This window comes from Festucalex cinctus, chromosome 18 (assembly GCF_051991245.1).
Source record: "Festucalex cinctus isolate MCC-2025b chromosome 18, RoL_Fcin_1.0, whole genome shotgun sequence".
NCBI classification, from domain to species: domain Eukaryota; kingdom Metazoa; phylum Chordata; class Actinopteri; order Syngnathiformes; family Syngnathidae; genus Festucalex; species Festucalex cinctus.
The window spans coordinates 163,018-187,259 of record NC_135428.1 but is presented as its reverse complement, the minus strand read 5'-3'; the positions used below and the strand labels follow the sequence as shown (position 1 = coordinate 187,259).

The 24,242-nt window shown below is 44.1% G+C and overlaps 2 protein-coding genes across 8 annotated transcripts in view; both read left to right on the top strand.

Moving 5' to 3' along the window:
* The window catches only part of gabrb2b (gamma-aminobutyric acid type A receptor subunit beta2b), a 97,410-nt gene extending 84,456 nt beyond the window's left edge, over positions 1 to 12,954 (top strand). For all 7 annotated transcript variants that reach the window (XM_077504461.1, XM_077504459.1, XM_077504466.1 and 4 more), the window contains 6 exons: positions 2,790 to 2,872; positions 7,278 to 7,415; positions 7,859 to 8,011; positions 8,427 to 8,671; positions 8,917 to 9,057; positions 10,127 to 12,954. In XM_077504461.1, the coding sequence (XP_077360587.1) occupies positions 2,790 to 2,872; positions 7,278 to 7,415; positions 7,859 to 8,011; positions 8,427 to 8,671; positions 8,917 to 9,057; positions 10,127 to 10,474 (1,108 nt within the window). In that variant the 3' untranslated portion in view covers positions 10,475 to 12,954. The remainder of the gene's footprint in view (positions 1 to 2,789; positions 2,873 to 7,277; positions 7,416 to 7,858; positions 8,012 to 8,426; positions 8,672 to 8,916; positions 9,058 to 10,126) is intronic.
* A 6,457-nt stretch (positions 12,955 to 19,411) lies between these two features.
* LOC144006439 (insulin-like) lies at positions 19,412 to 20,935 on the top strand. Its single transcript, XM_077505288.1, has 3 exons — positions 19,412 to 20,116; positions 20,230 to 20,422; positions 20,501 to 20,935. Exons 2-3 carry the CDS (start codon positions 20,242 to 20,244, stop codon positions 20,668 to 20,670), a joined length of 351 nt encoding a protein of 116 aa, XP_077361414.1. The 5' UTR covers positions 19,412 to 20,116; positions 20,230 to 20,241; the 3' UTR covers positions 20,671 to 20,935.
* The last annotated feature ends 3,307 nt before the right edge of the window (positions 20,936 to 24,242 follow it).

Genomic DNA, 24,242 nt, shown 5'->3' with positions numbered 1-24,242 from the left:
CCAATATGCAAATGACATCTCCAAAATGGCTGGGATTTGCTTGGCCGTCAAAAGTCAGCATCAAATATGACTTTGGATGAAGCGGGGATTAGGACCAAATTGGGGGAAGAAATCCATCACCCTTGACCCTCAATAGCATGTAAGTAGGATGGCCCGAATTGGGTCAGGAGATCAGCCACCCGAATGACGTGTTTTCGTTCAAATCTCCAAACGCGCATTCCGTCGTTCGCTACTGCGGAAATGTGTGGTTGTAAAGAAGAAGAAAAAATCAGCAGAAAATACAAAACAAACAAATGGTATTTGCTTTGGAAATTGGATCATATGTCACAAGCCAGATGTTTTTGGATTTCTAAATGTATTATGGTATAAGTCTATGAATTTCATGTACATGTGTTGCTGGCAAATGGACGCATGTCTAAATGCACGACTATACATGGCCTGGTTTATACATTTTCGTTATTAAAAAAAAATAACCTAGTATTGTATTCATAATGAAATAAGTCTAAATATACAATGTATAAGGGGTACGACTAGATCATTTTTTAACTTCCTCCTCCCTTTTGAACATGTAAACTGTGATTAATTGATGATTGTATATCAGGTTCTCTTTTTCTTTTCAATTTTTATTTTTCAACAAGCCAACCTGTGGCAGGAATAATGGCGATAATATTATAACAACGTAGAACAGGGCCAGTAAAGATGTCTCAATTTGTTGTCAACAGTTAGAAAATTTATGTTTTTATCAAGTTTAGGTTTATAGGCTGATTTTTGTTCTTCAGTATTAACAGCTGCTACCTTGAAAAATGCCCTTAAAGTGATTGACTAAAAATGATATTTGCTTGGAGAAAATGCGGAAATGTAATTGTGATGTGTCAAGTCCATTGAAGCAGACAGCCAACAAACGCATGATGAATATTCACACAGATTGATTTTGTTTGGATGTAAATTGATAGCAGAAATTCATTAAGGTGTTTTGAAGGACAGCAGCACCATTTTTATTATTATTATTATTATTATTGAACGGGCTCCTCAACTTGCAGGGTTCTTGATATCCACTCTGTTTCCAGGGAGGTGTTTTTTTTGTTTTTTTTTGCATTCCCCAATTTACATGATTTTGGAGAAATGTGTTGCAAATTACAAGTAGTAAGAATGAGAAGGTGATAGAATCTAAGTGTGAGCTTGACAGGAAAGATCACTTGATGAATTCATCTTCATGTTGTGAACAATTTACGAGGAGATGAAAAGACTGATTTATACTCAAATTGAATCCCAAATTGAAAGTGTTTTACAATTTGCTCAATAATGCATCTTGGCCCACCGGCTGTTGGATTGATTAGCGATTATTATCCATACGCTAGCCAGCTAACTGGCTGAAGGAGGTTTTGGTGCGCTTTTTTCCAAAGTGGCTTTACGCGTGTCCGAATGTGGCAAATGGCCGCAAGGGCGTGAGGCGACTTGAGCGTGACTTGACCTTCCCTCCCAGTGAGGGAGTGTGTTGATGATGTTTTGTTTTGGAACATATGGAGCTCAGTTGGCGCTGACGTCATCAGGCGGTCAGCAAGCAACCACAGGCCGAAATAGCACGCATCATTTCCTGGCTGCATTTACGCAATTGCAATGTCGCTCTCACCCCTGTGAGGAATAAGCGGTCAAGAACATGGATGGATGGATAAAATGGAGTTGAGAATGAAATATTGTTTTTGAAGTGATACATCTTGACTTATGTCGGGAGGAGCCAAGTTTAGCCATGGTTGTTAGTGGATGATACAGAATTATTTATTTATTTTTTATTTTTTCCCCCAAAATGAAATAATTAGTAAGCCATTTCTGAAATGACTTTTGGGCTCTATTTTCCTAGGAAAAAAACAGGCACGTCTTCATTTTTGTTGATGTTTTTAAATCCATATTTGCACAGCAGTAACCTTGGCCCGTCTTCCCGAAGGCTCTTTGCACTCAGTTGTACACGGCGGACTCCATCCACGCACCAGATCAGAGATTTGCCAGAAAGCAAGCAGCAATTTGCTCCTTGGTTGTTAAACACCTGGCCGACTCCTCACCAGCAGCAAATCCACATCGGCGGAAGAAATGCTGACAAAGACAAGAGACATGAGACGGCAAATCCGCCCAACCTTGTCGTTTATTTATCAGCGGCCGGCAAAATAGTGTCTGTCATTTGGAACACGTATCTGGCTGTGGAAAATCTCAGAAAATATGAAACTTTCCGCAGGAAATTCTTCATCCAAAAGGACGACGTAACCCAAATTGAAATCCATTTCAAGTCATAGTTTACTAACACGTGCTGCCTCATTTCTATATCATTCTATTTAGTATTATTTGAATACAACAATGAAATAGAAAACTCAGTGTGCCTCCTTGTGCCATTTGACTGCTCAACTCAACTTTATTTATTATAAAGCGCTTTAAGAAGGAATTCACTTGCATGACATTTGTGACGTGTGTCTAATCATGCAAGGGTTAATTAAGGGAGCGGCAAATGGATTGGAAATGTCTTGAAATCTTTTGGACAGCTTCGTCCTGTTGTGCCATTTGAGGTTGAAATTCCAAACGCTCCCTTGAACATCCAAAGTGATCCGACGGTTGTACAAAGTGTTGTCCTGTGTGTGACTTTAATCATGTATATGATTGATGCGTTCTAGTAATAATAAGCTTGGAGCCGTCAGCCTTTCTTTCGGATGTCAATGTTGCAAATGATGTGATGTGATTGATGTAAGCTGTCGTGTGTCCCAAAGGACAAAATGGATAAACTAATACTAAACTCAACTTTTCAGGATCACCACGACGGCTGCTTGTATGATGGACCTGAGAAGGTATCCACTGGATGAGCAAAACTGCACGTTGGAGATTGAGAGCTGTGAGTAGTTTTGCCTTTTGCAAGATGCTAAGAAAGAGCAAAATTGAACTAGCCACGCTTGTCTTTCAAAACGCCTTCAATGACCCAATCGGGAATCTGAAGAAAGGAAAACAAAACGTGACGTGAGACCAAAATCACTTTGAACTTTGCGGAATGCTTTTATTTGTTCCCGATAAATATGACACAGTCATACTCATTCTTAACTTTGGTAACTTTGAGTCATCGACAAAGTCCTACGGCAGATGGTCACAAGAATCACGTGTCACATGGTGGGAGGTGAGCACGCATCTCCATTCGGAATCATTTCAATCGGAAGATCTCCATGCAAAAAGTGAAAGCAAAAGTCAAACAGTCACTATGCGTTATTTTGGGAACCGAGCGCCTCCAGAGGAGCAAAACGGTACTACTTCCACTTTGAAATATACTGAGATACGTATTGAATTGTCGCTTTTTTGGGGGGGTGAGTTATATCTTAGAAGGAAGTGTGAAGTGACAAGTAGACCTCTGTATGCAAAATTCCAGTCATTGCATCTTCCCATCTTCAGCTGAGCCGCACCGTATCAAATGGAATCGGCAAACCCAATCAAATCACGCCCACTTACAAGTCCTTGGATTGTTTCGCATTAAAAAGCGTATAGAATCGTCTTTTTGTGGACACCACTTGCGCAACACTTTGTACAAGCACCAGCAATGATTGAAAAAAATGTGTTCAATTGTGTGTCACATCATGACGCTGTTTCCTGTTCAATCACGTTGCAGCGGCTCTTCAATCAATGAGTCAGACTTTGTCTTTTGATTAGCTGGAGCGCACGTGTGACAGATTTGCAAATTTGCAAAAATCACGGTAACCGTTGGGAAATTCTTTCCTCTGCCGTCCTAATTCAAGTCTCCTTTCATCAATGTGTTTCTACGGATATTTTCTGCACCGGCGACCCACATCGCTCGCTCGCCCAAGCGCTATCGCTGCCTTATTCCTTCATTTATGTATTTATTTTCTTATCTTGAGATGTTCCAATGCCAGCCAGGCATGCAGCCAGCTTCAGCTTCAGCCTTTCCATACGCTGCAGAAATGAGAGCGACAGGGCAACTGGGCCGAATCAAAAGAGATGGACTTGAGCGGAACACCGAGGGGGGAAGGAAGGCAGCTGCTGCATTTTGCATGCGCCTTCTCATTGAGCTGAAATGCAAACTGTCTGCTTATGAAACGTCTTGAGACGGGCGGTTGTGCGTTCACTTCTGCTAAATGGAGGTCGCAGAGCTGCAGCCAGGACCATTTGGAAGACAATCTCGGCATCAAATTCCGCTCGATTGAAAGGGATCTTTCCCAGTTTTGGTGCCAAAGAACAGAAATCGTGCATTGTTCTTCTCTGCAGGAGTCGGATCAAGTCGAATGTCTCGAATGAACTGTGGCACAAAGCCATGAGTCAATTTCCTTTCATTTCAAGTCTCGTCGTTATCTCGGACGAACATTAGAAAGACAATTCTGACTTAGTGTGATTCCGTTAGTTTTATAGATTTTATCCTTTGACTATTAAAAGAAATCAACGGAGACATCGTTTTATTGAGCTGATAAAAAAAAAAAGAAAAAAAAGAAAAGAGCCTGCAGTCAGATGCGGACAGTCGCCGTTAAATCGCTCTTCTCGTCTATTGTTATCACCGCCACAGATGGAATCAGCAAAAATTTCATTTCATTGTGGCCCGCCGGCCAGCCGCTCTCTCCTTCACTCAGCTTTTTTTTCTTTTTTTTCTTTCTTTCTTTTTTGCTGCCATGAAATACGCGTTTTTCCCCAGATGGGACAAACGTTTCTATCTCGGCCAATTAGGCTTCATGGACTTCCTTTCCTTTTTTTTTTTGTACCACTGACTCTCAGTCGATATGCAAATCACTGACTTGCTGCTGAATGCGAAACATTTTAATGGCTCAAAAAAAGATTGCAATGCTGCGTAATGCAGTTCTCAGCATTCGCTTCCATTTTCAATTTCAATTGGCACACGTTTTATAAACAGTCAACAAGAACAAAACATAAGCATTGGTACATGTTAAACGAGTTTCTTTTGGTCTGCCTTGACTATATCTAATTGAATGAAAATGAAGACGTGGCAGGAGACTTTCAACAGTCCTTCTTGTTTGCAACTTTTGAGATGCAGCTACAGTTAGCTGAAGCGAAAGCTGAAATGAAAACGCGCACTTGAATGAGGAACAAAAGATGAGTACGAAGGCTTGAATCATTCATTGCAACTAAATGGCTCGGTCAACATTTCATGAAGGAGACGGAGAAACCCGTTTGCCACTTCACCAGAAAGGCACTCCACAAAGAGAGAGAGAGAGATTTTGACCTGGCTCAAAATCGGCTTCATTCAACTTCTCATCACCCTAACCCCTATTTTATTTTTTAAAAAAAATACACGTGTATTCTTGTAAAGTAAGTAAAAAAGAATCACATCATTTAGCATAGCAACGCACGTACGTCCAAGTACCCGAAAACAAGTCAACACGAAATATCGCTAAACTGACAAAGCAAAGCCACACACGCGCACACACGCTCACACACGCGCACACACGTGCTGTCGTACAATTGATGTCTTTTTCATGAAACGTGAAATATGAATCTGTTTTTCACAAACAAGCCTCGTCTCTCCAGTACACGCAAGGACGATTCATTGAACGATTAAGCACATATGTTGAAATGTTGAATTGTCGTCAAGCAAGCAATATAAGAAGCAAGTTTGCCTTTTTGAATCCTGAGATGTCACTCAAAGATTTATTGGCCACTTTGCAGCCCGCGTTCGTCTCGGCTGGTTCGGCCCAAATGAAAGCCAAAGCGTTTGCTTGAGATGAATATTAATAGACTCTTGTCCCTTTCAAGGATTCCACTCGCTTCTCCAGATGAAAATGGATGCTTTGCTTGCTTATTTCATCTTTTTTTTTTTTTCTTCTTCTTCTCTTCGGACGTTAATAATTAAGTTGCACTTGGGACACAACATATTATACGGTCCGTGTACACCGTGAAAAGTTTTTCCTCGGCTACTATTCATGTACTAGTCATGTTGTATGTTTAACGGCACTTCATTATTAATAATCCTTTTCCATAATTCAGTCCCAACAAAGTGCGCTTTGTTCAAGGAAAGCTCAAAGGTGAATGTTGAAAATCAGTGAACACATGCAAAGCCAATCGTGCCAATACATTCTTTCACTTCACCAAACAAAAAGCCCAAAAAATGACACAGTGTGACACAGAGTGTGAAGAAGCTCTGGCTGGAGTGTGTCACCCAAAAAAAAAAAACAAAACTTTTCACTTTTGCTAAAAACATGCTGAATTGAAGCAATTTTGCTCAACAATATGCAAATGTGTGGAAATAACGGCATGGCATTTCTTACTTTGATCAATGATAGAAACTAAACTTGATGACAAGAACATTCTTGAGAAGTCAAGAGCGAACATTAGCTGATTATCAAACTCAAACTTGGCAGCCACTCATGGCAATGAAATTGTGTAAATATGCTGTTACCCGCTTAACTACATTTATTTATGCTATGTGGTGTTGGATGAGTGGTTAGGACGTCTGCCACCCAGTACTGGGGACTCGGGTTCGAGTCCAGGCTCCGGCCTTCCTGGGTGGAGTTTGCATGTTCTCCCCGTGCCTGCGTGGGTCTTCTCTTCTCTTCTCTTCTCTTCTCTTCTCTTCTCTTCTCTTCTCTTCTCTTCTCTTCTCTTCTCTTCTCTTCTCTTCTCTTCTCTTCTCTTCTCTTTCTCTTCTCTTCTCTTCTCTTCTCTTCTCTTCTCTTCTCTTCTCTTCTCTTCTCTTCTCTTCTCTTCTCTTCTCTTCTCTTCTCTTCTCTTCTCTTCTCTTCTCTTCTCTTCTCTTCTCTTCTCTTCTCTTCTCTTCTCTTCTCTTCTCTTCTCTTCTCTTCTCTTCTCTTCTCTTCTCTTCTCTTCTCTTCTCTTCTCTTCTCTTCTCTTCTCTTCTCTTCTCTTCTCTTCTCTTCTCTTCTCTTGTCTTGTCTTGTCTTGTCTTGTCTTGTCTTGTTAGATCAGATTGACAAAACAGTCCTCATTTGCCCAGACATGTTCTTTTTTTTTTCATCTTGTTTGAGCATTTGGTGGGGCCTTTTTAAATTCCTCTTTTTCTCCATAATAATAATAATAAAAAAGCAGATATCGGGAGCAAAAAAAAGTTTGTCCTTATTTTTTCATTTGTCCAATAAATTTCCCAAAGGGATCAATCAAGTCTAAGACTTGAAAAGTATTTTGGTTTTCAGTGGAGGTTAAAAGTTGTAATGTTGAGCTTTCATTTAAGGATCTGCTTTTTGATGTAAATCCAGAAATGATGACAGCTACTGTTAGCGCAGCGCGCTAGTTGGAATGACGATGACCTCGTTGTTTCTCGTCTCCCCTCGTCTCAGATGGTTACACGACAGACGACATTGAGTTCTACTGGCGAGGAGGCAACAACGCCGTGACGGGCGTGGACAAGATTGAACTGCCGCAGTTCTCCATCGTGGATCACAAGCTCATCTCCAAGAACGTGGTCTTCTCCACAGGTGAGGAGTCTCATTCAACTGAAGACAAAAGACACATTTTCAGCTTCTCTTTTGATTGCGTAATTGCGAGGATGACTTCAATTAGCTCGAGAGGAAAGTGTAGAGGATTCCCGTTGAGCAGCACGTCAACAGCAGAAATGAGCCTTGAAGAAAACGCAAACGTCAGCGCTCGCTTCTCCAACCCGATTGGCAAGAAATGCCGAAGCCGCATGCACGTTTCTTGTGTGACTTTCAAACGCCTGCTGTCTGCTTTTACCAAAAGTAAACTGACACGTCGGTGTTTTCATGTGTCCATTTTCAGCATTCAGCCCTTTTCTGTCTGCGGGACTTTCAAGTGAATTCCAAATTCCATGTGACACTCATCATTTTTTTTTATCTGGAAAAGAAAACGGACTTCTTTGTGCAATTGTTTGTTCCTATGTCCTTTTCCCGACTGCCTGCAGGTGCTTACCCCCGCCTGTCCTTAAGCTTTAAGCTGAAGCGAAACATTGGCTACTTCATCCTGCAAACTTACATGCCTTCAATCCTAATCACCATTCTCTCCTGGGTCTCCTTTTGGATCAACTATGACGCATCGGCTGCCAGAGTGGCTCTAGGTAAGTCACGCACGCACGCAAAAGCCAAAGAAAAAGTGTTGACGCAGGTCAGGATTCCGTGTTTCGTCCGCCCTCCCTTTTTCTGACCTTGTTTTCGGCTTGAAAACATCCTTGGCTCCCATTTTGGCCACAATAATGAGCTGATTGATAGCGGATGTATTTGCGGGATTTGAACATGTTTGTCCATCAAACCAAAGAGTGAGATGAGCCGTCTGGCGTGATCACTCCCCAAGCGAGATCCGTCTCATTAGCATCCCCGCAGCCTTTGAAAGCAGCTCCAACTTTAGCTCAGCAGCAGTTCTGGCCTCATGACCACGCTTGACGTTTGAATTGAAAATGTCAAAGTCGCTGCAATTTCACGGCTAAGAATGCATTTTGCGTCGCGGCCGGTTGACGCAACGTTGTTTTCCACCAGGCATTACCACGGTGCTGACCATGACCACCATCAACACCCACCTGCGAGAAACGCTTCCCAAAATCCCCTACGTGAAAGCCATTGACATGTACCTGATGGGTTGCTTCGTCTTTGTGTTTCTGGCCCTACTGGAGTACGCGCTGGTCAACTACATCTTCTTTGGACGGGGCCCTCAGCGTCAGAAGAGGGCCGCTGAGAAGACGGCCACGGCCAACAATGAAAAGATGAGAATGGACCCAAACAAGGTACGAGGGGGAGGGTGTCGTACATTTTGACAGTCAAACTCATCTGTGGTCGTTCAGACCTCTCACTTGTCTGGAACTGCCGTGCCTTTGTTCCTGTTTTTCTGCACCCAAATAGACCGAAACCTGGCGAAAATAGCCGCGCTAACACAAACGACATCCATGTAACCGTGTCAAATCATTTGCATTGACTGTGAAGAAGCAAACCGCATTTTCAAAGTCACCGTGGCGATTGCGTGCGCTCGCAGTGGCTGGTGGGCAACGTGGTGGGCCGGGATGACACTTTGTACGCCCGGATGAAGCAAAGGGATCTGGACGGTCACCACTCCATGTGGGAACCCATCTTCATGGACGACGCCGCCATCGGACTCGGCGAGCAAAAGAATAAGGTGACGCTTACTTTTTGTATTTGATGTCAGTTTGAGAGGACTCGGGTTGGAGTTTGCATGTTCTCCCCGTGCCCGCGTGGGTCTTCTCCGGGTACTCTGGTCTCCTCCCACATCCAAAGGTGCGCTTGTGCGTGTGGATGCTTGTTTGTCTTTGTGTGCCCTGCGATTGGCTGGCGACCATTCCAGGGTGTACCCCGCCTACTGCCCATTGCCAGCTGTGATAGGCTCCAGCACCCATAAGTGGTTCAGAAAATGAATGAATGAATGTCAGTGTGAAAACGGCCCATATTGTACACTTGCAGCAAATAACTGCATGATCTGACAAAAATCTTATCTCATTTTTTTCCCCAATGAGCGATCAATTAAAAGCCAAAAAGCGGTGAAGTCCAACAGAAATGTTGCCAATTCCGGGACTGCACCTTTTGGGTGGATTTCGCCAATCTCCCTGTTTTTTATTTTATTTTTGAAGTTCAGTCAGCTCCACCAACTCCATCTAATTGCTAACAGGCATGTTTTCGCCATCCTACTTCCTGCTTGCGTGTCTCCGAATGATGGGAAATGTAGTCCGATCGTCTATCAGCGCTCAGACTCAACACAAGCGCAGCTTTTCTAATTCCAATGTTACAAGCCAAATGCCAAATTCCATTTTCAGTCAAATGCTTGTGTTTTTTCATGTGGAAAAAGACGCAAATCAAGATATGATCAAGTTTGATGACTGTTATGCGATGTTCAGGGCAACAGCGGGAGGGGGAGGGGCTTTTCCTCGCTATTTCGGCCATTTCGTCGGCGTTGGCTGAATTGAACTTTTAACGCCGTCACGTCAGCGACGGCCAATCGGTGTCGAGCCATCTAGGTGTGGCGGAACTGGGCCAAAAAGGAGATTGGCTTATCTGGTGAGTTTGTTGAATTGTCAAGCAAGTTAGCAATGCTACAATAAAGTTAGCACCACCTACCAAAGCGGAAATCCAACGGAATTCCCCCCCCCAAAAAAAACCCAAGCGCGAGACGTGGCAATATTTTGGCTTCCGGTTACGCTGGCAGGCGGTGACCCAAGTTTTGTCTCGATCAGATGGAGGCCCATGAAAACATCCTGCTGAGTACTTTGGATATCAAGAACGACATGGGGATCTCGGAGCTGGCTTTGGGTCTGAACGACCCGCGGAACACCATGCTGACGTACGACAGCTCCACGCTGCAGTACCGCAAAGCGGGACTGGCCCGCCACAACTTTGGCCGCAACACGTTGGAGCGCCACACGACTCCGAAGAAGAGTCGCCTACGCCGACGCACGTCGCAGCTCAAGATCAACATTCCGGACTTGACCGACGTCAACTCCATCGACAAATGGTCGCGCGTGATCTTCCCCACCGTCTTCTCCTTTTTCAACATTGTCTACTGGCTTTATTATGTCAATTAGAAAATTAGAAACTTTTTTTGTGACATGGAGCCACATCATCTCTTTCAATATCACCTTTGCTGACTTACTGTACACATACAAAAAAAATACATAAACATAAATGGTGCCTGTTCTTAAGTCATTTACACATTTTGTGATACCTGTGTGTGTGTGTGTGTGTATATGAGAGGTACACACACAGACAAGTGGAACTGTTGATTTGTTTTACTCTACTTGATTTACATGGTTTAAAAACTAGTGATGTTATCAGAGATCTAAAAAAAAGATCATTTACTTCTCAAATTATTATTTACAAATTGCACCGAATTTCAATCCTGCTTATCTCCCCGGATAGAATTGTTTTCCACGACGCAGTAGTGTGCAAATGGTGTCAAGTTGATATGAAGAAAGTCGTTTGCACATAAAAGCACAATTATCAGCCAATTAGACTTTTTTTTTTTGAATTTTTTTTTATTTTTATGTTGGATGACTTCCCCAATCAGTAAGACCACCAAAAGATATTTTCTCTCCATTGAGTTTGCAAGGTGAAATCATTTTGCACGCACAATCTTAAAAGCCGTCAAGGCTGCACCGTTCTTCGACTGTGGTGCTTGTCAAGCTTCCAAAATGTACACGACATAGCGTCAACGTTTCCAATTTTTGAATGAAATGAAAACTTTTGGAATACGTTTGAAAAGTCATTTTTGATTTGATCTATTGTCAAGTTCGGGTCCTCGAGGGCCACGAGGGTCCTCCATGTTTTCCAGGTTTCTCCACTCCAACGCACCTGATTCAATGATCAGGATAATTATCAGCCTCCTGCAGAGCTTGCTGATGAGCTTCAATCGGAATCAGCTGCGTTGACGGTGGGAAGCCTCCAAAACCTGCAGGACTGCGGCCCTCGAGTTCTGCCGTTTCATATTTCAGCATGCCTACAAATATGCTTTCATTTCTATTGTTTCAGTTGATGATGTCATCATGCTGATGGAACTCAATGCATATTTTCAAATGACAACAATTTGACCTTTGAGCCTTCGTGTTTACATATCAAGTTGACAGTTGGCAGATTGGGAACATTTTCCTGTTTTTTGTTTGTCATTTCATGCTCAAACTCTAATCAACGTGTTCCAATTGAATCGCATCATCACAAATCTTTTATATATATATATAATATATCATTCTAAATCTGTTTTGAGATCACATTCCTGTTTCATCGTGTAAATATAATAACTGCTGTAAATGAACACACATAAGCTTTCTACAGAAGTGAACAAAATGAGATTTTCACGAGCATTTATTGATACTGTAACATAGAACCTTAAATGATGTACATCATTTATTGGATTGCATTTTGTTGCCGTTGCTTGTGCTACTTTTGTTTTTGTTGCCAAAATGGAAAAATTGTGGTAGTCCACACTCAATTCACGAGGTTCACCAAGACAAACTTTGGCCAGCTTTTCAAATTCACTCGTCGGAAAATGGAATCATCTCAGATCAACAAAATGCGCACAAAATAACTATTTGACGTGAAATGTCACAAACATATATATATATATATATAAATATATATATATATGTGTCATTGACAAATAAGAAATATATCTTTATGAAAAATAGAGCCACACCGGGAAAAAAGCTCTTCTCAAAAATGCATCTCAATGAATATTGATTTTTATGAAAAGGATGCTACGCCAATGATGACATTTGAAAATGAACACGTCAATGTGATGATGCAAACTTTTCCTGCTATGAAAAAAAAAAAAAAAAAAAGATTCTTGTCAAATGGCAACTTTTTCTTTTCCCCCACAAATCTTGTAAATGGTTCGACATAAAGCGGCCGCTTCTTTTTTCAAAATGTCCCGACTTGTTTCCGTTGATGTTGATTTGATTTAGTTTGTGCATGCAGAGCAACGATCTGTATTTACAGTGCGAGTGTGCCATCGATGCGTATTCTTTGCGTATTCGTTTCCTTTCACTGGCAACTGGCATCTACTTCAAATGTTCTATACACTTTAATATGTCTTTGTATTCCACGACATTTTTCTTTCATATATTTTTCTACTTGTGGGAAAGACTGCTCTTTGGCAAAACCTTGTCAATCCAAATTTCTACAATATACGAAATGACTCTCATGTACTCTGCTGTGACAGGTGAACACGTCTGCTCCTGAAAGATCCATTTGGATTTGTACCATTGGATGCCAATGGATTTCTCTCTCGGTTTGTTTTGAGAACGGACATTGTGACTTCATTGCTCCAAGCCGAAGTGACTCATCTTGGTGACTTTTGCACACACTCACAGAAGAAGCCTTAGACTGCTGCTGCCCGTCCGGGACTTTGAATGGGCGATCGGCGGCGGGCGGCACTCGGTCGATCCTTCTTACCTTGTCAACAAACGTGCCCCTCGCCATGCGCCACATTCCCGGCCGGGAAGATGCGCCCCGGATAAGCCAATGTCTGTCGTCTTTACAATGGTCATCAATAAATACCCAAATACTCTTGGCAGATTGTTGGGCAGGATGTTATTTATGATGGCTAACAGATTGATTGTTAAACTGGCATCTGGACCAAATCTCATATTTAGCACAAATCTCTCTGTTTCGTTGACGCGTGGGTGACAATTTGGCAATCAAAATGTTGAAAAATGCTTCTTGCTCTCTTCGATGTTAATGGCTGGAAAAAAACGTGCTGTTCTTGGAGCGACAAAAGTTTTTGGCCCGATGCCAGCGAGAATTTTCAGACACCGTGGCCGCGATCATCTTTTTTCTTTTCTTTTTTTCTTTGCGTCTGAAAGTGTGAAGAGAAGATGACGAAGCTAAAGTACTTTTTGGATGTGACATTTCAAGCAAACATTGCAAGAGATCGACGATTGCTCTCAAGGTTCTCGGCGTTTTCGAGACCAAATTTGAAGGATGGCTTTTCTTTCGTTTTGTCGAAATAAATCAAAGATGACAAATATTAGTCGTTCATTCAAAATTCAAAGGCCAAGACCGCCGTTTTGGTGGCCGACTCCATTTGCGACCGTCCGACTCGCCTTCAGACTGAAAAATGGATTTGGAGTCTGAATCCGAGTCCAGCCGAAAGGATGCTTCGTCACGTCTTATCTCGCTTCACGGTTCCTTTTCGAAGCGTCTTGTCAAAGCAAGTCGGGCGGGCGCAGAGCTTCATTTGTAACGTTTGAACCCTTGGACGGTGGCAGTGAACGTTCGTCCGCTGGCTCGGGATCAGACGCATCTTCAGCTCCTTTCGCGTGTTTCGGAATTTGGCAGACGGCACTGGGCCATCGCGACCGGCGCTGGGTTCCGGCGGACCGAGACCCGCCCCCGCCCGGCGCACCTGACAATTCGGTGGCTTCGCTTCAACACCTGCCGAAAGGAGTTTGAAGCTGTGGCTCGAATTTGGTCCAAAAAGCGCCGCTATGCGTCACATTTCGAGCTGGAATGTTTTCCGCAAATGTGCAGCGATGGACGGACAGTCGGACGCGCGCGACGGATGTCCTACTGGGACGTGGACGCTTTCCTCCAGCTTTGATCTCGTGGCCTTCTTTGGCACGTTTCGTCACTTTGCCAGAAGCCTTTTCTGCCTGCCACAAAACAAAAGTCAAGTTTCTTCAGCCTTTTCCAGTTTCTGTCGAGCCGCGCAAGCCCAAAAGTTTTTGTTCACAAGTCTTTGTGTGTGCGTTCCCCTCATTATCTTTTCGTGTGTGTCTTCTCTTTCACTGGCAAATCCTTGTTTTGTTCTCGCCTGGCTGTCTTTTCTGTTTCCATTCCAATGTTAGCAAGTTTTTAAGTCTCCGTGTCACTTCACGTGTGTCACATGATGAAGGGGAAATCAAACAAATCACATACTTGCGCTTTTAATTGTATTTAAAAAAAAAAAAAAAAAAGATCCTTGTATACTAAGGTATTTTCTTAAACAACCATGTGTAGAAAACTTTTTCTTTTTTTTTTAATGACATTTAAAAAGCATTTTAAAATAAAAGAGAGAGATAATTGTTGCGCTGTCAAGCACTGCTACAATGGCACAAAATGTGAATGTAACCAAAATCAAAGATAAACGTGAGCGGTGAATGACATCATCACGTAACAGCATGTGTGAAGGAAGAGAAGCCAACTTGCTACATGACTGTGCCAGGTGCGTCCGACAGCTGCACGTATCGATAATAACGGCCATTTTAAAAAAATACGAATAGAGTCACTTTTAGTACTAAAATAGTGAGAATTGAAAATAGCTGTACTGCTACAGGAAACAAACAGACATTGATAGTCTCAAGTATTTTAAATATGTTGTGAATGTTTTTTTCCCCCATGATTGTAGTTTCTAAATTCATTGAATGAAGTGACGCACCAAACACCATTGAAATCAAAATGTGTACTTTTTGCGACCATCTGATTCTATATTGTGATCTAAAGCAACGATACACAAGTTGCCCAAATAGGACATTCCATCCCATTTGTGGAAAATCCGTCTTCCTTCACCCATCATCCGAGGTCCACGCCGACCGTCAGCGCCGTCGGCCATCATTGCCGTTTGATGGCCGCCATTATCGCTTATCGCACGGCGAGCGCGACCTCAGCCAGACGTGCACGACGCTACGATGAGCGCCAGTTCGTCTGGTAATCATCATTTGGCGCAATCTCCTGATTTCCATTTTTGTTGATTTTATTCTTTGCCTTCAAAGAATTGCGATTTATGTGGAGGAAAGCATTCAAATGAGAACATTTGAACGGCTGAAATAGCAGCAAGTCAATAACGGCTTCATGTTGTTGTGGTTGCTGTGGCAAATATTCACGACTCACAAGTAATGCTTATTTTTAAACTGTTTAATTTGACTGCCACACGTTAGAAAAACAAAAGGAACAAATCCACAGTGCCAGCCGCTTTTGAGCATTTGAAAGAATATCGTTTGCCTTTACTACATATACGACGTGGCTACGAAATGAAAGCTCGTGTTCCATTCAAAGGAATTTTACTCATCATTATTAAACGTCTTTGGCAGTCCAAGAGTTAAAGATGGACTGTCGGCCATTTTGGTCTGATTGTGGTCAATCTGGGACAAATTTGACATCCGATTGCTTCAAGAAGTGAATAACAGAGCTGAAGATTTGCTTGACATGACGGCACAAACGAATTCTTAGGTGGACAAACAACTCCTACTCGAAGCAGTGCAGCCAATAGAAACACTCGCAAACAGACTTTTGGGAATGGAACCGGCGTTGTTAAGTTAGGCCGGAAGGGAAAACCTTGCTGGCTCTGATTCAATTGTCACCCGCATACATCAGGAACGTGCAAATTTTCAAAAGGGGAGCGAGCTGACGCCTTTGCGGCTTCAAAAGGATGAAAGACACGAAAGGGTTGAAAGGGAGGAGCTTGCTCTCAAAATAGTCCCTTTGACCCGAAAAGAAACACGACTTGCCTTCAGCTTCTCGTCTCATCATTTGCCGCATCCTTCCAGCAAGTATGGAAAAGCGTTCGCTCTGCCTACACACCCAACCAGCAAGTAACCCAGGAAGGACGGAATACCAAATAAAAGCTCGCCGTCACCCCACAATCGCAAACCGTCGCCTCACGTCTGGTGACGCTTGATGCATGAGCACAAATAACAGGCCGCTCAGTCAGGACCAAATGGAGATTTGGCAACGTCCTTCAGTTAAATATTCTCAATCACGTTAAGAGACAATTAGTGTCTTGGGGGGGGAAAAAATCCCAACTGCCCTTCTGTCCCGCTGTGGAAGGAATAGTTGAGAGTCACACAGCAAAGTCGCAGATGTTTCAAGGGAACAGTGCCACCTACTGGCCTATGGAAAGAAGAATTCTTTTGAAACAACAAGTCTGGAGTGATTATTTTGGCCTGTGTAGGGAGGAATACGACTCGAATGTTCTCCGATTTGGGATTTGTATTTTAATGGACGGATGTCTAATTAGGCACAAGCGCTGAGGGCGGTTTGGCGTTGTTGAACACCGGTGAACACCACCTTTGACTTACTTCATCTCCATTGGATTCTGTTCATGAGAAACGTGAATTTGACAATTACGCTTTGAGGCCGGCGTCACATGAATTCGCATGACGGCGCAATTCATAACGGCGCCTAATCACATTTCTCGCAGGCCAAGAAATGCGAGTGGAGCATGCAAACTTTTCCGGCCGCAGCCCCGAGGTGCCGATTATTCAGCTCTGGTGCTTTTTAGAAGGAACAACATGAAATCACTGTGGAGCCTCCTTTGCTTTTGCTTTTGCTTTTTGCTTTTTGCTTTTTCTTTTTCATATCTAGACTCGGTCCGAATGAAAACGGTTCCAGAGAAAGTCTTCCGCCTTGGTCGGCGTTAATTGAAGACATTTCCCAAAATGCTCGTTGGCGGCCATTGACGAGTCAACGGTCAAAAGTCAAGTTCAGCCGTGACGAGAATGACGACGCGCTGCAGACAATTGACGACTGGATCATCCGAATGATGATTTGCACGTTTCATCCTCGTCTGCTTGGAAAATCAAACAAGTCTCTTTCTTTTCGTACCTCGGTCACGTTTGTGTATTTGATATCGTCTCTTTCTTATCACGGAGCACCTCTGGAACACGCGCAGTCGCCTGCATGACGTCGTCGGGAAGGCCGACTGCTTCCCGACTTATACGCCGTGTTATGAAATGGTTTGTTTTGTTTTTTGTCATGCCTGCAGACAACGGACAGAATGATTTCCTCAATGACGCGGAACATGCAATCACTGTCGAAATCTTTGTCTGTTTCTTTGTTTGGGCGTGCAGAGTAAAATGCTTTTGCATGTTGACAGCACACACGAAGCAAAGCAGGCCAAGATGTTCTCGCTTTTGCCTATTCTGGGCTGGGTTAAATCATTCAAATGCACCAAACTGCGAGTGTGTGAAGATTCAAACGATCGTCATTTATTCTTGGCGTGGCGACACGTACGCAGATATTTTTGCAAAGCTTATTTGACTTCCTGAATATTGTACAAGTGGTTTGAAGTGCTTGAAAATGAATCGTAAATGTCCGAGTTGTCCAAGCTTGTTCCTGACTTGAGTCGCTTTCCTCAGTCAGTCTCATGATGTCCACTGAGGGACGGCGCCTTTAAGTCCCAAACATTCTCTGATCTGATGTTTCCTCATTAGCAAGCGGCAGATTCAAGGCTAATGTGCTCCATAAAACCTGCGCGTCATCCCCAAGGATTTTGAGAGTGAAATCCGTTAATGATGTACAAACAAAACACAAGCGTTAGGAAGCTGTCGCATGTTTTCAAGTTGAAGTCGCAACAAACAAACAAACAAACAAACTTGGGAGCAATTCATCAATCGGCGTCACGTCCTCGTTTTGCGACCTGAAATATTTCACGCTCCGGCGGTCGACGTCTGACTTGTGAGGTCAGCCGTGCTCGTAAGTGCAAATGGAAGCTGACGTCGCTAAGCGGCCCTCCGCAAATTGCGCTGCAAATGGAGCTGACGGCCGCACGACTTCAGAACAAATGAGGGAACACAAATCCAATTGCGTTTTGTGGTGTGTTTACCCAGGCCAAGCGTATTGCAGGTGTATTGATTGCGTTGCCGGTGACACGCTTGGATGAAGATCGTCGGTACAATCGTGAGCTGACCTGCAAGCAGCTTCATAACCTCGTTACCGATTTGAGTGCTGCTATCCACATTTCATGATTGCCGTTCTGTTTTTCTCCTCAATCCATTCAGGCTTTGACCGGCCAATCCCAACTGTGCTTTGTCAGTCAGACGCCAGCTGGCCCACATCGCCAGATCGGGAGAAAATGGAGCAATTCCATTCAGGGCTCTGTTAATAAACCCATAAAAAGTCATATTCAGGTCGTATTTGGGCAGGAAAAACAAATCCAATCTGGGTCGCATTTGCCTGCAGTGTGAATGGAGCCTACGTCTTGAATTACGTCTTGCAGTATGGATGAAGCTCAGGTTCAAGCAAAAAAAAAAGAAGACAAAATCTTATGCCAGTTTCTAACCCCACATGGAATATTTTCCAGGAGTCAATCAGACTTGTCATTCTCCAGATGCTAGCAAAAGATGGACCTGCCTCGCCTGAGACAATCGTTCAGCGCTCGCTTCTCAAGGAGAGTCACGTGACACGACTCGTTCATTGGACCCGTTTGCTCAGGAACCTGACAGGCTCGTCTTGACCCAGAGGCCAAAGCGACCACAACCATGTCATGTGTGCGGGCACCAGGCCGGTCGCTCGGCATCCGCTCGGCATCCGCTCGGCATCCGACAAAATGAGTCGAGGAACGAAAGCGTCGCACCTGATCCAGCATCGGCGCCGTTTGCTGTCATCCCCCCAAAGGCTAAAAGTTGTTTGAGTTCTTTCTGGTGAAGCGACTCAGGAGGCGGCAGCTGTGCAAAAGCGTTTGCCTGCCAAACTTCACCAGATGCTCCCGTGAAGCTCGGTGGCCAACATTTACAAGGAACAATAAAAGACAAGAATAATTCCACAAATCATCTCGAGAAAATGGAGATGCGTCTTTGCATTTCTTTTTCGATGGCGGTTCAGGAAGGCAAAATAGAAACGCTTTGTGAAAACCTGAATTCTATTTCATTTCTCCAGTCAGTCAACTTGTGATTCAAACTATTGTCTGATTTAGCAGATTTCATGTCCAGTACGGAAACTTGCAATTAGAATGTAAACTTGATGCTGCGTCGTCAAGGAGGTACAGGAGGAGACGACGTTCATGTTTTGAGTGCCTTGGAGGTCGAAAAGCGCAATACAATCATCGGTGTCCTTCTGACGCATACATGCAATGCTAAAGACAAACTTGCTCTAATTCATTGTAAATGTTAGCAACTTGTATAGACACAGAAAAAGCCCACCAGACTGAAATTTCACGTCCATAATGGGTGTCCAGCCGGATGGTCGGGATACGATTGGGTATCGTAATTGCGGGCAACATTTCGGTTTACATTCAAAAGTCCGAATAGCGTAAACGTTCCAAAGCAAATTGGAATTGCAGAATCACGATACGCACAAAGCGGCTTCAACGTTGCTTGCGGTTTGCATTTGCATCAAAAATGATTCGGCTTGCATGTGTGACTCACTCCAATCATTTTTGCAGCAATACTTTTTCATCCACTTTGGCATTCGTCATTGAGTAAGCTGCCGTATGAATTCCACTTGTACTTTTTGCAGGCTATTGGCGAGCTGTCTTTGATTTGCAAAAGCGAAGCCGAAGAAACAAGCAATGCACGTCATCGCTTACATTCCAGATATTGCAGTTGCTGATCACAATCGGAGAATTGAACAGAAGCAAATGGAATGGATGGATCAAGTGCATGGAAACCAAGTCCAAAAGTCCCCAAATCTGAGCTCTTAACTTCCAAAAAAAAAAATGCTCATTTTGTACCATGGCTTGATATCGTGTTGTTCAACATCCCGAAGATGGCACAAGGAGTTTGGGACTCTTTGGCTGAGTGATGTTGATCGTGAGCAGAAGGGTGGGAAGGTGATCACATCAGTCCGGATCATTAAGCGCCGTTTGTTTTACTCACTGATGCTGCAAAAAGGTCTGACAGTCGGTGAACATTTGCTGATGCCGACGTCATCTGCATTTTCGGGGCTATTAATGCTCAGAGCAGCTCCAGCTCGACGCCGTCCAGATTTCAGCAGTCCAACTCACGAGCTCTTGTCCATCTTGTCGGCAAACTCTTGAGGTGAGTATTTGCTTTCAGATGTTTGATTCGACTTGGGCAAGGCGGAAACCAGCCCGGACAGCAAAGTATCGCGCTCGTCTGCTCGACTAACCGTCATACTTTCTTGTGCGTAGATCTTTTCCATCATGGCGCCACTGTGGCTTCATTCGGCCTCCGTCCTGGTCTTATTGATCATGTCGTGGCCGCGTTCCGGAGCGCTTTCGTCGCAACATCTGTGCGGCCCCAATTTGGTGGAAGCCCTGAACATGGTCTGCGGGGACCGCGGCTTTTTCACCAGTTCCAGGAGGGACATCGACTCTGTGCTGCGTAAGACAAACCTTCCGCCATCTTCAGGTCTGTTCTGGCGCCGGACTTTGAAAACAAAGACTTTGTCCCACTTTCCAGGTTTCATGCCGCCAAAGAGCGACGAGTCCACATCAGCGGGCGCTTTTAACCAGATGGTGGCTTTCGCCTTGAAGAAAAAGATGGACGCGATGATGAAGCGCGACGGCATCGTGGAACAGTGCTGTCACCAGCCATGCGGCATGCTGGTCCTGGATAAATATTGCAACTGAACGGCCGACGTCAGCGACTCGTCTTTGCTCTCGCGCTTCGCCACGCTTCGATTCGTCTTTCTGTCATTTCTCATTTTTGTGCAAAGCAAACTGATGTCTTCAATATATTTTCCTAGTTTTGTCAACTGATGGGGATTCCTTTTTTTGTGCTCCGAGTCATTTGGTTTTCTTTCGGGTGGCATCTTGACGGTGGCACGCGTGCAAGTGGCTTTTCTCCGGGTTTCTCCCCAAAACATGCACGCGCTCGAGTGGCACTTCAAGTGTAAATAAGCCCCAATGTTTGTGATTGACTGGGAAGCTGGCCAGGCTCGCTCATCCAAAGTCTTCAGCTCACCTGTGAATGGTGCAGTCGTCCAACAGCAATTTGCTTGTGATTATTGGTTGGGCAACGAATCGTGATTGAGCACATCTGTTGTCACGGAAAGATCGAAACGTTCCGATAAGTCGAAGCCGTTTGAAAAATATGTTGAGCGAGTGTGAAAGGTTGCCAAAAAGTGTCCCAGTTGTCTTGAATTTGTGACCGAGAGCTTTCCGCCAATTGTTGCTTTTGCAACGTGCAATGAATTCCGGGATTCGCCGGCATCCTGCGTTGCACTGAATCCGCACACAAAGACAGCCAGAGATGGAGTCTCTTAGTATTCCACTTGAGTTTCCATATTGCAATTTCCTGCCTGAGTCTTATCTGGAGCCAGTTCGGGCTTTCACGCAGCTCGCCGTGCCCACCTGCTACCTCTGCAACCAAGATATAAATAGACGTGAATTTTTTGTGTGTGTGTGTGTGCTCACTTTCATGGCCAAGTCTGGCAAATTAGCATGCTAAGAAGAACCAGCAGAGATTTGACATCTGCACGACCACTTCATATTCATTCCGTGTTTTTGTTTGGATTCAGATTTCTTTCTTTCTTTCTTTTTTTTTTTGATGAGCAGCAGACCCAAACCCCAACGCGTTCCGGTTTGTCTGACTCGCTCCGTGTCCGTGTCATTCTCTTCAGGTCACATTGCAGAGGAAGAGCTTGAGCAGCAGAATATGAATTTTCCATCTGCAATGCAGCCTTCCACGATGAGACGCTGACTGACTGACTCGCATCTCGCTGGCTGCTCATCTTGCGCCAGAAAGCTGAATTTTACGCTTGCAAACGTTATTTCACACGACGTGACTTGTCGTGGCTGATTCAAATCATTGTACAAGTATAATCACATTGAAAAGACAAATCTTGCATTTCATGACTTGACTATTTTCAAATTCTTTTTCTCACACATCTTATGCAACATTTGTCCAAGTTAGTCAGGCTTCCACCTGCCATCCCCCCCCCAAAAAAGACTCCAAGTTGGCCGCAGGTGTAAATATGAGAGTTGTTAATTATGATGCAGCAGTCTGCTTGCATTGCATTCAGTTCGATTCAGTGCAATTTCATTTGGGGGAAGAAAATCTATTTTTACACCTTTTATTTGGATGAATAAATGCAGCTTGAAGAAGAAATGAAAAATGTTTTGTTCCAACAGTATCAAATGAAAAACGACCAAACCCGCTCCAAAATGGAGTAAAGCCGGTCCATTTTGTTTGGAGCAGGCTCGGCGCTAACCAAAGGCAGACAGACAGCACATTCGCTTGCATCCACAAAATGAAACGGGACATGGAAAAAGAGCTCCTCCACGAGGCGTGTATCCGAAAGAGAGAGCAGGAGACGTTCAGAGCAGCCAACGCAGCCCACGTACACTAATAAAGACGCACACCGTCAACCTGGCAGCGTTCATGCTAATGTGATGTGCTTGGAAGCGGTGCTGTTGCCATTAAAATAAAAACAAACAACAACACATACAAATTGGAGCCGGAACGCTGAGTCCATTTCAACACAAACACTTTTGCAAGGCTAATTTGATGAATAAAACATTGGCCCCATTCTCATATGTCATCCGTTTGAGTCGGCTTCACCAGACTTGCTAGCTAAAGGCGTGACTTGGCAACACGTCTGTTTAAACGGCGCGTCGCCTTCCGTGAGCAGCCCGCCGCGCGCTTTGGCCTGCCGATCGCCGCCACCGGTCAAAGTCATCCTCTTCCCGGAGATACACGCGTGTCACGTTTTACAAATGCCGGCGGCCTGCGTGTGCCCTTTTCACATCGGTGCAGATGAAAAGAAACATGCTGAGCCACGTGAGTGGGGGAATCGCAGCCTCGCCAACAATCCGTGCTCATGTTTGCAACAAGATGACGCTCTTCCTCTTCATCGTCACCGTGGTGCTAATGTCACAAACAAAAAAAAGCAAAGAAAAAGCAAAATCTCACAAAACATGCTACTGGTGACCCTGAGTCACAAATGAGTCACAAAAACAGCAACCTTACTGACATTTGTAAGTTCTTTGAATTGGAATCGAAATACGAGACTTCAAGTGCAAGCCACGATAAGGGAAAATAAAAGTACGAACTGGAAATGCACGCTGAGTATCTCCCGCTGTAGTTTGCGCAGAAAACAAAAAGCGACCCACCTTACTGGCTGCTTTTCATTTGGTTGAATCCGATGTGTCGATCCCCTGGCGACAGTCGTGTCCAGCAAGTCCTTTTTTACGCTCCACTTTTGCCAAAAGTCATCCCGTCTTTTCATCAGTTCACATGCAGACTTTCTTTTTTTCTTTTTTACAATTGCTGCTGCAGGCTACGATTTTAGTTTTCTTTTCGGTGGCGAAAAGAAAACGCTTTTCTCCCCAAAACAGTATGACAGAAGGTTATCTTGTTCAGAGCTCAGTGGGGTGTAAAAGTGCTGAAAATGAAAGTGTCATTAGCATCCATTTGGGACGGTGTTTCCTGGAAGGTCAGAGAGCGGGAAAGCCATGAAACATTTCCCTTCGGGACTCAAAGCTAATTAAAACTCACTGTTATCACGCAGCTCAAGCGCTAAAAGTGATCAGCGCCATTAATAGCGTGGCGCTAATATGGACTGTTTAGCAACGCTTGTAAAGAAAGTACAGTACTGAAATGCTTTTTGATGACAATAAACAGCTGTGGCCATATTTTCAACATCACGGACGGATAGCGATGACGCATGAGCCACGATTGGAGGACATCTTGATACCAACCACAAATCTGCCTGTGTGTTCATTGAAAACAAGTCATGCATTCCGCTGAAATTGATCTCCATATGGTTGGGCCCTGGTGCTTGAGCACAGGTTCAAGTCTCCCCCGAACAAGACATATGGCCGCAAAAGGCACAACCTGGCTGGCCAGGTAACACACACACACACACACGCACACGCATACGCACGCACCCGGTGACGTGCTGCTACGTGCAAAGTGGAGAAAAGTCAGCTTCCTGTCACTTTCCCATTTTGGACACGTCAACAGCAATCTGTGAAATGGCTGTGAACAACCACATGATGGCAAAATAGGCCTGCTTGGTCCTGACACTTGAGGATGCGTTCAAGGTCAACAGATGGCGGTAGGGTGCCAATACAATCTGTTTTTCATCAAACAAAGCGCCAGACGTCCTGTTCCGTCTCCGTCCGTCGGTCCTTGTCTTCGTGGTTCTTGAACTCGGGATCACGAAAGTCATCGGAATCCAACAAGCTCAGACGTTGTG

Coding starts and splice junctions, on each gene's coding strand:
- LOC144006439 (XM_077505288.1), top strand. CDS start 20,242: ATGGCGCCACTGTGGCTTCATTCGGCCTCCGTCCTGGTCTTATTGATC. Junction 20,423..20,500: donor GGACATCGACTCTGTGCTGC/GTAAGACAAACC, acceptor CCCACTTTCCAG/GTTTCATGCCGCCAAAGAGC.